Genomic DNA, 17,473 nt, shown 5'->3' on the forward strand with positions numbered 1-17,473 from the left:
GAAGTCTGGTCATATTTCAATCAATTCTTAAGAGTTCGTATTTTCCTTTGGATTTTTTAAAAGAAAATTATTCCATGTTTAAAATTCTATTAATAGGGAAATCAAATAAATAGAAAGAATAATCATATAAATGTCAACCTTGATAATGAAACTTCTCATCACTAATAATTAAATAGATTAAGAAAAATTGATATTGAAAGACTTCAGAACTTAAAAAAGAACGCAATATTAATTATAATTGCTATATAAATTATGTTTTATATTGTTCTTTAAGGAATAAAAAATAAAAAAGTCAAGAAACATTAAACAAAAAGACTTTATTAGTTTCAAATTTTAACTATTCTAAATACTATATATTAAAATGTTGTTATTACTTAATATTCTTATTTTATTTTATTTTATAAACAATATACAGATATATCCTTATATGGTGTCTGCATCTAATAATGGTAAAAGTTCTTCCTGGAACACGTAACGAGAGATCCATCCTCGTGACAGAGAAACCAGTTCAGTGCTAATATACTCTTTCCCACGGTAATGATCATGTTCTTATAATACATACATTGGTTCTATATATCAATGGATATAAGACATGTGACACACAAAAAGATATAATATATTTTTCATTTTGTAATAAATTATGAAAGATATTGTTAAGCGAAGACTAAATCAACATTCTGTGAACTACGAACGTACCTTTTACGCTTGGGATTTGTTTTGATTTGGACTTTGATGTTGAGTTCTGTCAAGAGGTTGGAATAAGAGACCACAGAGGGTAGGTAAAGGCTAAAGTCGACCGGTTAACTTTAAGTCGATACATATATAATGTTATTTGATTGTTGTTAAAGAAAAAAATAGAAAATATTAAAATTAACAAAAATATCATTATAGACAAATAAAATAACATAAATATAATAAAATCAATACCATCGAGAGAAACCTAAGATGTAAACGAAGGTAATAAAATAATTTACACGGGATCTCACATATAATTTAATTACAACCATAAATATCTAAATGCAGCTTCACTGCGCGCCTCTGTTCTAGCTGCAGTCATTAGCACACTGTAATCTCTATGTATATACGTCTCGGTACAAGACCGCAAATACCGCAGATCTCCGGACACTCATGAAATAGATCTTTAAATTACACAACAGAGTCTAAGCAACAGTTATTATTTAACGAATCTACGGGGTGCTGTCACGTATAATAAATACATAGTGTTTCAAAATGTAAATTTTGTCATTAGTTGGTGACAGAAGACATCCATCACGAGGATGTTGATCCCAGGGGATTATGATTATGGAAATGACGCCATCATTCTTACAGCTTTTATAGACTGATGGTGTTTTAGAATGACAGAGAGGTATTGCGAGATTAAAGAGAAAATTACGCATCAAAAAACAATATATGCATAGCATCACGGTGGAGCTATGCCATAAATTTTATAAGTGTAATTTCTGAGAAACTTCTCATTACTAAAAATTTTATATGAAGTTATTGTTAATAAGAAACAGTGAATCAATGACATGTGGTCTTTTTACATATCAATCAAAGCGGACAAAACCGCAAGTACTGACTAGTTATAAATAGTTTGGTTGCAACGATAAAACGAACGGTTCAAACCGAACCATATGGACATATTTAAAAACAGGAACCTAATAATAAAGTTAATGTCCCTGCTTGTTAATTATCATTTTCCTAGCTAATAACGCTACGAGTATAATTTACTCACTTTTGTCATGTTTCATTGCATACGTGTAATGATATCTATGTTTCGCGGTTACGCATTTAAAATGAAACTATTTTTTTCGAATAACTAAGCGTTTTTATTTGTACTTTTTCTGACGATTCGATAACGACAACCGTGATCACGAGCGGACGAGATAAAAGTTTGCCTGTAAGTCTTGTTATTTTTTTTATGTATACATAAATAAATAAAATAATACAATAGTTTTCGCATAAAACACAGTTTTATATCGAAATACATCTCCCAGAGGCTGCAGCTGAAAGTCTCTGACTGAGAAACCACTGTATTATAATCCTCTGAATCATACTCAGACTGCTTATTTCAGATTCGTCACAGCCGTCACGTATAATGCCTGATGCTTTCACCGACTCACAAACTACCGGATGTATTACGAATTCAGCACTTTGAACTCAACGCAGACGCCATTGAAATGTGAATTTCGCTTCGCACTAATGAAATATAACTGTGTAGATTCGAAAATTACATTTTGTATACACTTCTGTGTGTTATGAACAATTGTATGTAATTACAATACACGTGAAACTTATGTTTGATAAAAACAAAGTGATAAATATGAGACAAAAAAACTAATGTACATGTATTCATCTTAGCTGACATCAATATTCTTATACCAAACTAAATCTTAAACCAAAATTGAAGAAAAAATTAATAACCATTAAGAAACATCACGGTAAAAAATTATTTAAATCTCAACAGATTTCCATAATTGTTACAAAAGTAGGTTTTACCTGAAACTTCCTCAGCCTGGGCTTCGGAATTAGGCTCAAAGTCGAAGTATCTTAAAAAGTCTTAGACATCCGATTCCATAAACAAAACAATTGTTATGCCTTGATTCTTTAGTACCTACATAAAATTTATGGATAAGTTAATTACCTAATTACGTTTAATACTGTTAAAGCTTAATGTTTCTTTTTATTATAATTGATCTGTAATACATTATTTATTATTGTTTACAACCGTTCTCTTTCCATATTATCTTTATGGACGCCGTCACAAGCTCCGAGTAATCCGATCTCATCGTAACCTGATATTGACATTGTTTGAACACAAACACATGCTATTGAATTAAATTTGCATTTCACACAATCAAATAAACAAACGAATCTGTACCCCTACTACGAGTTTGTGACACAAAAGTGATGACGGTGAGTTTCATTACATATTTTAATATAGGTTTACACTATCATGTGTAAGTATTTATAAACGTTAAACTCGACGACGCTGATTAGTAATGCATACTGAACGAATATTTGACGAAGACACTATTCGTTTCTTATTTTTAATAAAATAACTTACATTAATAACTCACAATATAATGTGCGAATATTTATGAATGAAAAACTGTTAACACTCCGTGTGTAGTATCACGATGAAAACTTATGGTAAGAATAAAAATAATATAATTATATCACGACGTAAGACATTCTCTGTACAGTAACGGAACATCCCTCCGTACATGCCCACCGGTGTAGTTGACGTGAATGAAAGTGTGTATTGTTAAATCATATCACAATATATATATTGTGTGCAATAAAGAGGATACAATTCAGCAATGACTAAAACAGACCAATTATAAAACAATCAATGATAATATAGCTTGTTTAAATATAATATATTTAATTAGTTTTATTAGTTATATTGACCTAAAAATATATCCCTTATTTTAATATCAATATATATTTGGTACTATTCAAAGATAAATCCGATAAACTCGTTATCTTATTTCAAACAAGACCATGAGATATCGACGGGTACAATAAAAATAAGGCCAAAAAAAAAAACAACAAATGACACTAATTATATGACACATACATATGTACGTTTCATTGCTGATAATATATTGTAAGCATTGCCTTTCAAATAGAATATATAAAATGAAAAATTTACACGAGCAGGATTACAACGCTCTATTCATCATCACTATTTTCTATATTAATAGGGAATAAACAAATTAAAATAATATTAATTCGCATTAATATTTAGTGAAATCTTATTGAAGTTGTTGAAACATATAATACAAACAAGCTTGTTCTCCTGCCACGAGTGTAATTTTAACATGTTCTACCTACCTCTAAAATCTAAATAAGCAAGAGGAAACCAAATAGATAATAAAACACTGGTATAACACGCAATATATATATATATGTATATATACAATTAAAATAAGAAATAGCCTTATCATCAACATGAATCAAGCAATATCTGTGAATGTAATAAATCTACGAACTTGAGAATCTCATTTAACAAACTGAATGAATTTAATATTTCACAAACAATGTATATATTATAGCAAAAGTGAGAATGATTTTAAATGAGCCGAGTGAAAGCTGTTCTTTATAATGTCATCCCGCCAATAGATAACGTCGCTGTTGCATAATGATTCAATGCAAACGACGCAGAATAAAATTTATATAAATAATTACATAATAGTTATATTTATGACAGACGATTTAGTTTTGTAATAGTAATATCCATTTTATGTTTAATATTAATGTTTTTATAATTGAATTAATGCGAATATAAAATATGTATTAGATACGATTTGTACAAAAATGAATTTCAAAATACAGCTACATATTTCATTGAAATGTTAATAATAAGAATAAATTTATATTAAATTATATAAACGATCATAAAAGAAATTGTTCATATATATATATATATATATATATATGTATACCTCTGGTTATGTTCTAAAGACAATAAACGAACGCTTTATTGTAATTAATACAGGAACATTAATAAAACAATGAACTTCAAATTAAAATGTACCTATACTCTCACACACGAAGCGATTTTATATATTTTTATATATATACAGTTATATACAACACGCAAACGATCGTGATATTAAATAACCGTGTTGTACAGAGACATTTTTTCTCGAACATCAACATATAACACGCTGTTAAGACTATTTGTTATTAATTATATAAACAAAGAGCTTAGAAATCAACACCGCGATTAGTATGATTGGAATCTACACGCGATGTGTTCGTGAGATTCAGATGATTATTTAAAATTATACAATAAATAAGAATATTATATGTGATGTTTATAAATCATAATTTTATAACCGAATTCGCGATCTACGTTAAAACATTATCTCTTCTATCCTCATCTATCTGCTGTCGAGATGACGAACCTCATGAACCACTTTCAAGAACGTCTTTCACGAAAATTATTTAGAAAACGACTAAGTATACGTGTTACATATATAAGCCGTATTAAATATTAGATTTTAATCTAAGGTCATGTCTAAATTTTCTTGTACGTATATGTTCCTCTATTTGTTAGTCATAGTTTATATCAAAAGATTGTTCTTATTTATGCTTCTAGTTTAATATTAAATAGAATTCAATAAATAAAAATCTAGAGCCAAAAAAATCTATATATCATATTCACCTAGGTCATACCCGCGATTTCATTCACGTTGTTTGGTCAATTAACAAAGTTTCGTATGTTCAAGAGGACATATTTCAATGAACAGGTGGTACTGTAAAAATCTGTTTGCTAAAACCTGTATAACTGCAGCTATATTAAATGAAGATAGCGCAATATATATATTTCTGTAGTGATGCTGAAGTAACTTAATATAAAACATAAGATGATTTAATCAAAATCAATCCACTAGATTGTTCTGGTGCGATCATCTACACCTACACATCTCTGTCGTTTTTATACAAATAAATAAATAAATCTTAGTTCTGAAATATTAACATTTTATAAAATACGTAAGGAAATACTGGAGCCTTAAATTCTATACATAAGAATAAAACGACAGTTTCCGCTCGAAGATTTTGTCATGTGTTTGTATAATAGTTTCCTATAACCTATAAAGTACCAACAACATGTATTTAAACATACAGAACGATTCGTGTAACCGATCACGTTCGTCCCTTTGCGACGTGTGAATCACCGCGTCTTCCTACACAATCCATTGTTAATTTTCTCAACGCCCGTCAAGTCTGTTAATTTCCTTAATCGTCCGCGGAACTGATCCACAATACCGCTTCCTTCACGTCGATACGTGTTCAATAAAAAAGTGATAATCGAATAGCATGTAATGTTTACGAAAATCGGATACTCGATACTATATTCTCTGGAACGCGTTAATAGATTTATATAACTATTATCTCTTTTAAATTATTAATCAGTGGTTTCATTAGTCAGAAATGACATGTAAATATTTATTGTCGATTTTATTTGATAATATAGTTTAAAAATATAAAGGAACATTCATATATTTTCTGTATCTACGTATTTCAATCAATCCATTTCGTCAAACTGTACCACTAATACCACGTCTGTGCAGACGTGTCCCACAAAGCTATAAACGTTTTCTAGAAAGTAAATTTAAAGCGAGTTATTAGAAAGTGAGCACAGTTCGACTCAGGGCTGTCGATGATACGGTTCTGTTCCTAAAAGTTATATTAATCCGTGAGGCGTAAACATCTGTCGTTGTTGAAAAGAATTTGCTTGATTTATAAACGTTCAAATTCAAGACGGTTAATGTTTGTACGTAGAGAAGAATTGCATAACACTTTTATTACATAAGAAATATTGGGGATTTATTGCGTTATTTAATTCCAACATTATACACTCAAATTGACATCTAACATTGACAGGTAAATGACATATGACATGCACAGATTATTATAATTTTATATCATCTATTATTCAATCACAACATAAAGATTGATTATTATTTAAAATTATTATAGGAGTGATACGATTCTTATGTAGTATAATAATAAAGAATCTTTACATTGAATGTAATTAAAACGTATTTAATATTTAAAAATATTTATTTTATTATATTAAAAACAAATATAATTATCTATTAAGTAAAATTAAAAGGACCACACGATAAAGTCATTAAGTAGGACTCATATTAAATTCCTAAAATGATTGAAAATTTTCCGGTTTGTTGGGATGATCTGAAAAACAGATTTATATAAAGCTGAAGCTCGCAGACAGAGCCACATGCTGACGCTAGTATAATCTAATAACATTAAAAGCCACTCACTATGATTTCGGTAGTATCAGATCGGACAGTGTGGTATTGGACAATAAAAAGTACATCAGTGAAATTGTAACCGTTTCGCGTTTCTTATCAGAGCCGTTGACAATAAATGTACTGTCTACTTATAACAGGGTACACAGGTCGATGAACTTTGACGGAACTTTGAATGGTGAATACATAGAGTGCTATTGTACATAATGATTGTATTTAAATAACAATTCGTTTCTCTCGTTTCACAAATAAATTTTATCGATCAACAAGATCATGTTCAATACTTCATTGTAATGCATTATTCATTTTTATAAGGTTAGGTTCGGTATAATTTGATTCATATAATAAACCATTTATATAAAATTAAAATACCTTTAAAAATATAGAGATCGATATTTCGTTAAGGATATAACTAAAATTTTTTAAATGACATAATTCAAGTGATTGTACACAAAATTAATAAAATATTATCAAAATTATAATATATCAAATATCATGTTAATAATATAACGAGATGTTTTCACTTATAATAACTATTACGAATAAAATAGCATCTGATAAAGCATGCACAAGTACAATGGACTTAACAGACGCAGTGTGCAAAACATCCGGCCACAGGGAAATATTCATGGCCGGTACAGTATACACCCGTCGTTCATGGAGTGATTTGGATCATTACGATCGTTATTACTATTTTTAATGCAACAAATGTCGTTATAATATAAGTATGATTCAATTACGATTAATTTGAAATAGACACTTTTTTTTATAATATGGCCTTCATCCGAGCAAAAACGTGCACAGTATATTCTGCCAGTGTCGTGTAGAATCCAGGAGACACGATCCGGGATTAACTTTTGTATGAAATAAACACTTATACAGACAGATTGGTTTGGGTTTTGTCAATGACCGTGTGGGTGACATATATTATATGTCGGGATATTATGGATATATACAACTCAATAAAATAGTCTCAGCTGAATGAGCTAAATCTTGAAACTTCAGTTTCCAGTACCGACTTGAGAGGTGCTCTCTGGTGATTAAAAAGACCATTTATTTCCTCTACCTATATAAGTTTCCAATCCTCATCATATTATTATCAGAGGCAATTCCGATGTCTTTTTTGTTCTAAAACTCTCCGCTTGATATTTTGTATCGTATAATCTTTATAAATTTTCTTGTTAGTAGTTTAAACTGAATCATCTAATCAGGTATAATTCAAAATCATTTCTTTACTTCTGTTATAAAGACCTCTCCGAAATTTACTTTCTTAAAAATAAAATGACAATATATATTTTTTGATTCATGTCAATATAAAATCCTTAAATCATTGGTCATTGTAATCATTGAACTATTATTTTAAACGTACTTCATCTCGTGGCGTGTTTATAAAATACACCCGAACTCAAAATCAATTTTATAACAGAGGAGATACGTTAACACTTCGAGTACGTGACTTAATAAGGCCACGTTGATTCGAACGTGCGAAAGTACAACACGTACTAAGTCTTTCAGATTAGTATATCTATGTAGGATAAAAATGTCTGTATTGAAACAATTACAGAGAGTTTTTTTTTTACCATAGGCCATACTTGTAACTGAAGAAATATTAATGTTTTATTAAAAATATGAATCTTTACGATCTATATATTAATTATATGGTTTTTATTTTTTACGCTAATAAGTAAAAGCCTATAGACAGAGGATTACAATTTGAAGACAGAGTTATTAAACACACAAAATTTATAAATGTATGAAACAAATAAATCCTAATTTCTGGGAAAAACGTTTTAATACAGCAGAAGCTCAAAGGCAATCATATCAATAGGTAAATAAATTCAGGGTACTTGAATCGTACGTAAGTATTAACGTGTAAAATTTACTTAGGAAATTCGGATATAATGACGTTCCTGTAAAAGTTCACACTAAATTGATGATACAACTTATCTTTACTATATGACTGGGGCAAGTCCATTTCAGTTAGGATCCCGGAACGGATGTGCCTACTCATGGCACTTCAGCATTACCAAGGGTTTTAAACGTCGTACAAAACATATACAGTTTAAAGAAATTTACCTACGTCAATACGATCAAGAACGACGATTTACTCGTGAAAAACTGGAAACCTTGTGTTTACTGTTTAGTCGGACAACGCAAAATTTATGGTAGGTATACAAAACAGTTGTTTTGTGTAGCGTTATTTGCTTTAACTTTAGAATATAAATATTAATTTAACCTTGACTCCGATGTGCTCTGTAAATCCTAAGAAACATCCTGTGTGTATAAAATTATGAATATATTTCAAAGTGATTAAATATATGAATCATGATAACAATATATTGTGGATGTTGCTCGTAGTTTCTTGTACATACGGACAGCGATTTTGTTACAGACCGTATTTAATTATTATCTAAATATTTCTGAATGATTGACACACAACGTTACATCACACAATAGACATTCCTTATGTAAGGCAAGGGAATTTGAATTTAATATATTTCTATGGAACCTTGATCCTATTTTTTATGTGGGGAAAATTCAACGTGTATACTATTAGCTCCTGTAAAATCCAATAGAGTGTAAATCTTATAAGAATCTTTTCAAAAGTTTAGACAGGACGAAAAAAAAAAGCAAAAATGGAGAAAAATGTATCTTTAATTGACTATAATTACTTGAAGTATATAATTGCACGAAAGTTAACATTTTTTTACGTTTATATTTTAAGGCTATTGTATTTTTTTGTGATTAAATACTCGTTTTTTTCGACTTACCTAAGGTTTTGTATCATATTAAAATATTTGTAAGAGATCAGTTTTCATTTCTTACCAAATTATTAATGTCATTAATACTCTACTATGCACTTATTAATAAAAAAAAGTATATACAGCGGTCCCGCGGTAAACCGACAAACATTTTGAAGAACAGTATCGGACTATCGAAATAGTCCGATTTGAGCGTAGAGCCCGGAATTTTTTTCAAGGGTCCAACAAAATTATACATCCAATGATACGACTATATAATATGTTACATTTATGAATTCTGAAGAACAAACCACACCGGTGTCTTGATAACTTGTATAGAAATTCAAAGTAAGCAATCAGAACACAACAATAACCTCCGCGTCGAGACAATAGTAGTGGCGCGTACGACTTATAACTTCGATCACGTCACGCATTAGTGAAGATTGACAAAACTATATTCAATTATAAATAATAGATCATGACGGATTACAGAGACTGGATTACTTAGCATCTGCAAAGATGCCGTCGGCTTCAAAGCGTCCATTAAAGTTGATCTATATTTTAAAAAAAATAAGGAATTAAAAAATTAATCTTCCACACTCCATAAACAAGACCCAATGATATGTGCAAATATAGTAAGTAGCAGTTGTTAAAACAACAAATTATAGTATTATTAATTAAAAGTTTTTATATAGAGTTGTGTAGATCGCTGCACCGCTGAGTCAGGAGTGTGTCATCATAAAGACGACCTTCATGACAACGGACAAAGGACCTAGCCCTAAGATACCGTAAAATTTTTCGAATTGGTCGAGATTGCTTATGGTACGCAAAAATCTTCACTGCCATATATAATATAATACTTATTCTAACAGAAAACTGCTTCGTATTTCGATCAATCTTCTGAATAGAACCAAAGTCGTCCATCCACTTAGTGTCGACACAGTAAGAGCTATTAATCATTAAACAATCACAGATCAGACATAATAAAGCTTGGATGTAAAAATACACATAGATTGATAAATTTAATGCTGTTACCAAGTAAATCACATATTTTGGCACAGTTCCTCATTATCTTAACTCTGTGCCAACCACAAGAGACAGTATTTAGTTATGTTGGATCATCTAAGATATAAAACGCAAGTCCAGAGTGATACTGTTTTTATACAGATGTAATATGTTTCAACTATTTACCATAAGCGGTGTTTGTGGGTGAGTCATGGAAGCAATGTTCTCCTTTCAGAATAGGTTATTTTAATGGCTCTGTCACAGTTCATTACCAACAAACAGCTTTCGGAATGCTCTGCTACTTCCACAACACATGTATGTACGTATGTTCACTGGGATAACTCACTATAAATACTATATGATTCCATTTTACATTAACTTTTGATATCCATTATATATTTCTTAAATTTTTCTACTTTTTTATTCCATACTGTTTGACAAAATTCCTCACATTTTTATTATACACCTACCTATAAACAAGATTTGAACTTTCCAATTTTCATACAATGCATATACAATAAGAAACATGATATGGCTTAAAGTGTAATCTTAATTTTCTTTAAAACTGCATGTCAAAACAAAATTACTGATAAGTTATGAGAATTATCACCATTTCAGTAAAAACAAGAAATAAAGACAAGTCCTTTATCAGTTTTAAACATAAATTGCTCAAGATCAGTTCTAATAAGAATTTTTTTTAATAGATAACATAGATAATATAACAGAATAATAAAAATATAATACAAAATAACAAATTAACATGTTATTGAGTTATATTATAGGTGTGTCATGACTGTGTCAATAAACAAGGTGATATGTAAATCACTGTTATAAACATCACAAACAAAGCAACAAAGGAGCTAATACTGTTTGTTAATTAATTAGACATGTATAAATTAGGACATCCCCATTATGGGAACAAAACAAAAACATTGTCAAACAAAGGATCACTATATAAGTAAGAACAGGAACTGTGGTACTCCTTGTATGATATCATATATATATATATATATATATATATATGCTTTTACTAATTCCTTAACATGTATACATGAACTTTGATGCATCTCTATTAAGGGCTATAAATAATCATGAATAAAATGTACAGAAGAACTGTTCAGCTAGAATCTTATTTTTATCTGTTTATTAATTAATATGATACTCTCTTTTCCATTACACATTTTATGTCAAGCAGAATAATTTTATGATATTGGATTAATAATTGAATTTTTTTTTTGGTCTTTTAATAGTTATGTTTCAAGAAAAAAAAACATAATATGCCAAATAAATTTTTTTTTTCTTCATAATATACCTATTCTTATTACAAACAAACACACATACTATAGATTTTTGTTTTAATGTCAGGAACATCATTTACATTTGATAATGGAAATGAAACTTAAATTTGAATTTATACTTTTGACATTATTTTATTTAGATTGAATAAAAATATTAAATATTAATCTTTGTAACATTTCTTATTGTCCCCATACAGATAAAAAATCTGATTTGAATGGGATTATGATTATTAATTTTTATTATTAAATAAAAGGAAGCTAAATTGTATAATATGCCTAGTACTCATGAAATACATTGAGTTAAAATACTAATTAATAAGACGATTTTACGAAAAGTTACCGGCGAAAGCCGCATTAGCAGAGAGTAAATGAAATCTCTGAACAATACTGTAATTTATTCTGTAGTATTCACAAAAAATATCAATATTAAATATTCAGTTAGCATCAATCAGAATACACAAGCCACCCACAGCCTAATCTTAAATGAACTATAACTTAAATTTACCTTATATCAGCTCGATAAACATTATTATAGAGAAAGCTTACCTTGGGATACAGTTGGAAGGAGTCCTGTCCACTTCCCAGGCAGCAAAAAGTTTCATGGGAACTGGTTTCGATGTATTAGTCATCTTTTCGGATTTATTTTTCTCGGTCATTTTAAATCAGCACCAACACAATAGGAAATAACTTTCACAAAACAGCACTAAGCGATGGTTTCAATTTACATTGTTATTTTATCAATAAACATAACACAGTAATCATTGTTACTACAGTAGAGCGAGAAAAGGGCAGCGGCCAAGCATAAATACAACAATATTTAAAGCACTTTCATACTGTGCTTCTATCGGCTAGTCGGCTACGGACGACCGACGAAAGCCGCGTTCGATACATTTGACAGCTCCCAGATGCCACGTTAATGCTGCCATACGCAAAATAGTACTTTTCAGAATATTTTTCAATATCAATTTTTATTGTAGTGTTTTTAGTTTAATTTCATATGTATTGAACATAGAAATCTATTATTATTTATTTCATTTTTGATTTTGATTTTATTTTATAAAAAGGTGTGGTTATTGACCAGAGTATAAAAGTCGTTACATTGGATATTAGTTTTTTTGTACATTTATGTTTGGAGTAATAATATTATTTTAAATGTTATATTAAAGAGCATCAAAGAAGTGTATAAGGATAAAGAATAATAACACAAAGTCAAATTTCAAAGTCTATTTTTATTTAGAAACAAAAGTAACAACAAAAAAATGTAAACAATGGTATACTAATTACTAAGGCTTTGTTTATGGCACGTCAGTAATAGTATCATAGACTATCATATACCATTTTTAAAATACTTACGTCAAAAACTATAAATGCGGAATGTTTCTTGATATAAAAGCATTTGATAAGTTATATATTACTTAATACAGCATTATTTGCATTTTATTCATTATGTTAAAACAGTTACAATGTTCACACTTAAGTTATACTTAAAAAACTGCAGACATACACAATACCAAAACCTTGTAAAACCCCCATTTCATGTGTATATTATGACTAGATATGTACTGCACATTATATTAAAAAACAATAAAGACATATCATTTAAAGTTACATTATCAAACATAAAATATAAATCATAATCATAGTTACTATGGTTATAGAGTGAATATTATAAAAGCTGAATAGCACAATTTTTGCTAAAAAAAAAATTAAAAAAAAAGAGTATATAATCTGTTGGAATGTTCAACCATAGCTGTTTGTGGTTATTCACTTGGCAACTTCAGGTGGACAGTCAGGTTGTGATGAAGGATGAGCTGCTCGGAATGCTGGGTGATTCTCCAACTCACGATCTATACGAAGTATTATTGGAAACGGACGGAGATCCACATGAAATCTATAAAAATAAGCAAAAACATGCTAACATTATTAAAATTATTACACAATGCTACTGTAATAGTATATGTATATAATAATAATATACAATTATGACCTATCCAATATGTTAAGACACTACCAAAAACAAACTAATATTTATTTTTTATTCTTGTGTTATTATGACAAATTAAGAAAAAATGTGTTATGGAAAATAATTATTTAATCTTCAAAGAATTATAGTAGAAACACCTATAAATGTTATAAATACAAGAGTTTTTGACCATTTATGCTTGTTTGTATGTTTTTTGCTCTTTGACACAAAAACTGTTAAGATGATCTTGATGAAAATTTCCAATAATGTATCTAAGACATCCAAGTGGGATATTAACTTTGATTTATTTGAAATCAAGGGGTCGTGGACACAAAGTTATATATAGAAAAATGTTGTGAACATTATAAACAACTCTGCCATTTGGTTACCATATAATCTATTTTTTATACCATACACTTTTAATTCTTCTATCAGCTTGATTTTAAAGTCCATTAATTATGGAGGAAAAAATTTGTATGAATGTCTACCTGCGTGCATTAAATACTTGAGGCACCAGACAGCAGTCGGCGAGTGTGATCTCATCACCAACACAGTATTTCCCTGCACAAGTTGAGAGCAGTTTTTCAATGGCTCTGAACCCTCGCATGATCCAATGCTGGGCCCATTCTTTTTTTTTATCTTCACCCACATATATGAGAACTATTAAATTCTGCAGAGGTTGTATTGATGATGCTATAATCTGAAAATAATTTGAAAAGCTATATAAAATATATTTTTTTAAGTGTACTTGAATAGATAAAAAACATACATATATTGTTATAATATATTACATATTAATCATATGAAAACGACCAGACGACAAAATGTACATTAATGTGAATTCAAATTAATACTTACTTCACAAATTTCTCGAACTTTAGCTCTTTTAAAACAATCTTGAGGCATAAGAGGTCGTTGTGGTCTTGTTTCTTCTAAATAATGCATTATGCTTAGAGATTCAATTAATGTATGTCCATCTAGAATTAAATCATTAATATTTAAATAAACTTTGGTTTTCTGGTATATTATGCAATATTAGTGTATTGCATAGTTACTAAAAACAAGTCTTACACCTACCAATAACAAGTGAGGGTACTTGTTCCATTGGGTTTACCTCTCTATATTCATTACAGTGCTGTTCTCCACCTCCCTTGATGAGACTAACAGCTTTTATATCATATGGGATCTCTTTAAGATTTAATGCAATTCTCACTCGCCAAGAACAAGAACTCCTCCAGTAAGAATACAGTACTGGCTGAAAATATATATAGTTATTTTTAATTTTCGAAAATAGAACTAAAGAATTTTGCTAACATTAATTAAAAAATTTCACTTTAAGTAGATAAGTTAATTTAACCCTACTAATTATTTACATGTTTAGTTAGCTTACCTTATCATCAGCGATATCTCCCATTTCTTAGTTTATTAAATATGCTTTTTACAAAACAGTTCAAATAAAGCGAATTGTACAAGCTAGTATTGAGGACTGGTATAAGAGGCCCGTATTGCAAGTCAAATCGACTAAATCTCGTTAAACCGGTATGTTAATTATGTATGAATTAATTATTATCCTGTTTATAAGTATTATTTCCCTTACCTTTGCCATTGTGGAGATATTGCCGTTGTATTTGGAGTAGTAATTAATTTTGGCGGCCTATATATACCTCCAAAGTATAATTTTTGTAAATATATCACAGATTATTTTGTAATTGTATTACTTAAGGAGTTAGTGGTACGTCAATTATTTCAATGATATAAAAAGTCCAAAGAATTGGGAATGTTGTTATTGCTATTGTAAATATTCAAAACGCAAATCCAATACAGCTAAAATCTAAATTGACCAATCCCGTAAACTAAATTTTGGCAATGGCACCAAAATTTTAAAACATTCAGCATAAATTCGTTCAAAAACTAGTATTAAAATATAATAATCATAATAATATGTAAAACTAATTTTATCGTATATGAATATTTATTAAAAATAGAAATGATTAAAAAAATATTCAATAGCATTATGAATAATTGTTATGAGCTTCATTAGTTTTGATTCCCTGACAAGATGAATACGTGACATTAAAAAAATGATTCTTCGATTAGTTAAACAACTATTTGAATTTGATTAACGAATTAAATGCTAAGAATCAAAATATTATAAATTTAAAAAGTAAACATTTTTAAATTTCGATACTATAGCATAGCATCCCGAGCTTATAAATGTCAACACTCAATTGGCAATTTCTCAAGGTTACTAATTTATCGCAAGTGACAGTGTAGCATTTTGAGGTTAACTACTTAGTTAAAGTTTAAACATCTATTTCTTACATAAAAGATGGGAAAAGATAAGAAGAAAGGACCCAAAGCAAATGTTTTTAAAGTAGCAGGAGCTAAAAGTTTAAAGAAAACAAAAGCTAAGGCAGTTAATCTAGGTTTAAAAAATGTAAGTTTCTAAATGCTTTAGAGAATTCTCGTTGATACCATATAACAAGATTAATTTTATTTTTTCTCATAAACAGATAAAACAAAAGGTTGCTGACATAGATAAACAGTTTCTAGACTTAAAACAGAAACCATTGCCAAATGCAAAGAAATCTGAAATTGTACTGCCACAGAAGAAAGACAAAAAGGAAGTGACACAGAAAGAAATATCTGCCACTGGCGATGATATTTCAAAAATGGACTTATAGCATAGGTTTTATATTTGTAAATAAGAAATAAATTAAGTTGTAAATAAATGCTTTTATAAAATTTGTCTCATTAGTTATTCACTTGTGTTAGGGCAGAGGTGGGGCGGTAAATTTGCTTTGAATCAGTGTAAGGGTTATTCAAGTAACAATACAAACGTGGTTTAAAATCAGTTGTTTCTGTATGTATATAATGAGTTCAAAAAACTCAAATCTGTCAATTACTGTAACTTAGTATAGAACCTTGTAATGAAGACAGACATAATATGGCTTTTAATACACTCTACACAGGCTGTTTAACCACCCAATAGATTTAAGAAGAATTTTAAAATACCCCTATGAATTAAATATCATTTAAAAATTATACTGATATATATGAGGTATATATACTGTAGTAGATAATAGGCCGATATTCTTACACTGGTAGACCAATATTAACCCACCAAAAATAATTACCAAGGACCATCAAAAAGGCTTTTAAATGAAAGATTCATTGATATTGATCCGTTTGGAACATAAGATGCCACAGACAGACATGCACAGACATTACACCCAGTTTATAACACACCGCTATTGATCAACAACATTGACAAATAACTTAAACTTCAGGCTCTAGGTCACTGTAGTCACTCCTCTTCTGGGACATGGAATAGGTAATTATCTAACTGGTGTCTTTTTATATTTTCCTTTAAATTTGATCTACTGTAAGTGCATTTATCTCTTAAATATCTGTTTTGAATGATAAAGTTACGAACATGATCACTTCCTTTGCTCTCGACAAGTGTTTTAATTACTATACCAGATGAATGGTTATCTATCAATAATAAAACTCACCATTATATTTTACTATAGTTTTAATTTCACATAGTTCATAAAGTGATACATAAAATCAGTACCAGCTAACCCCCTTCCAGTACCACTCCTTACACACTCAGAAAGACCGCCTGTAGTAAAGTAATTCTTTAACATCTTCCAAGAAATATAAACATTTAAGAAG

At 29.3% G+C, this 17,473-nt stretch overlaps 2 protein-coding genes across 5 annotated transcripts in view; both read right to left on the reverse strand.

Moving 5' to 3' along the window:
• Positions 1–12,736, reverse strand: part of LOC116772928 (phosphofurin acidic cluster sorting protein 1) — a 58,931-nt gene extending 46,195 nt beyond the window's left edge. For 2 of the 3 annotated variants that reach the window (XM_032665242.2, XM_032665241.2), the window contains exon 1: positions 12,379–12,736. In XM_032665242.2, coding sequence (XP_032521133.2) covers positions 12,379–12,488 — 110 coding nt within the window. In that variant the 5' untranslated portion in view covers positions 12,489–12,736. The remainder of the gene's footprint in view (positions 1–12,378) is intronic. The other variant, XM_032665243.2, reaches the window with a different exon arrangement.
• Positions 12,737–13,041: 305 nt separating this feature from the next.
• LOC116773192 (probable maleylacetoacetate isomerase 2) lies at positions 13,042–15,646 on the reverse strand. Of its 2 annotated transcripts, none has more exons than XM_032665603.2 (5): positions 15,393–15,646; positions 14,873–15,050; positions 14,654–14,772; positions 14,284–14,495; positions 13,042–13,723 (listed from the first exon to the last, which is right to left on the reverse strand). In XM_032665603.2, the coding sequence occupies exons 1-5, from the start codon at positions 15,399–15,401 to the stop codon at positions 13,597–13,599; spliced, it is 645 nt and encodes a 214-aa protein (XP_032521494.1). In that variant the 5' UTR covers positions 15,402–15,646; the 3' UTR covers positions 13,042–13,596. The 2 variants fall into 2 exon arrangements, with proteins under 2 accessions (XP_032521494.1, XP_032521493.1); XM_032665602.2 differs by lacking the exon at positions 15,393–15,646 and adding an exon at positions 15,186–15,345.
• Between the last annotated feature and the right edge of the window lie 1,827 nt (positions 15,647–17,473).

Source organism: Danaus plexippus, assembly GCF_018135715.1.
Source record: "Danaus plexippus chromosome 18 unlocalized genomic scaffold, MEX_DaPlex mxdp_35, whole genome shotgun sequence".
Lineage (NCBI taxonomy): Eukaryota > Metazoa > Arthropoda > Insecta > Lepidoptera > Nymphalidae > Danaus > Danaus plexippus.

Coding starts and splice junctions, on each gene's coding strand:
- LOC116773192 (XM_032665602.2), bottom strand. CDS start 15,209: ATGGGAGATATCGCTGATGATAAG. Junction 14,496..14,653: donor AAGTTCGAGAAATTTGTGAA/GTAAGTATTAAT, acceptor AATTATTTTCAG/ATTATAGCATCATCAATACA. Junction 13,724..14,283: donor CAAGTATTTAATGCACGCAG/GTAGACATTCAT, acceptor TTATTTTTATAG/ATTTCATGTGGATCTCCGTC.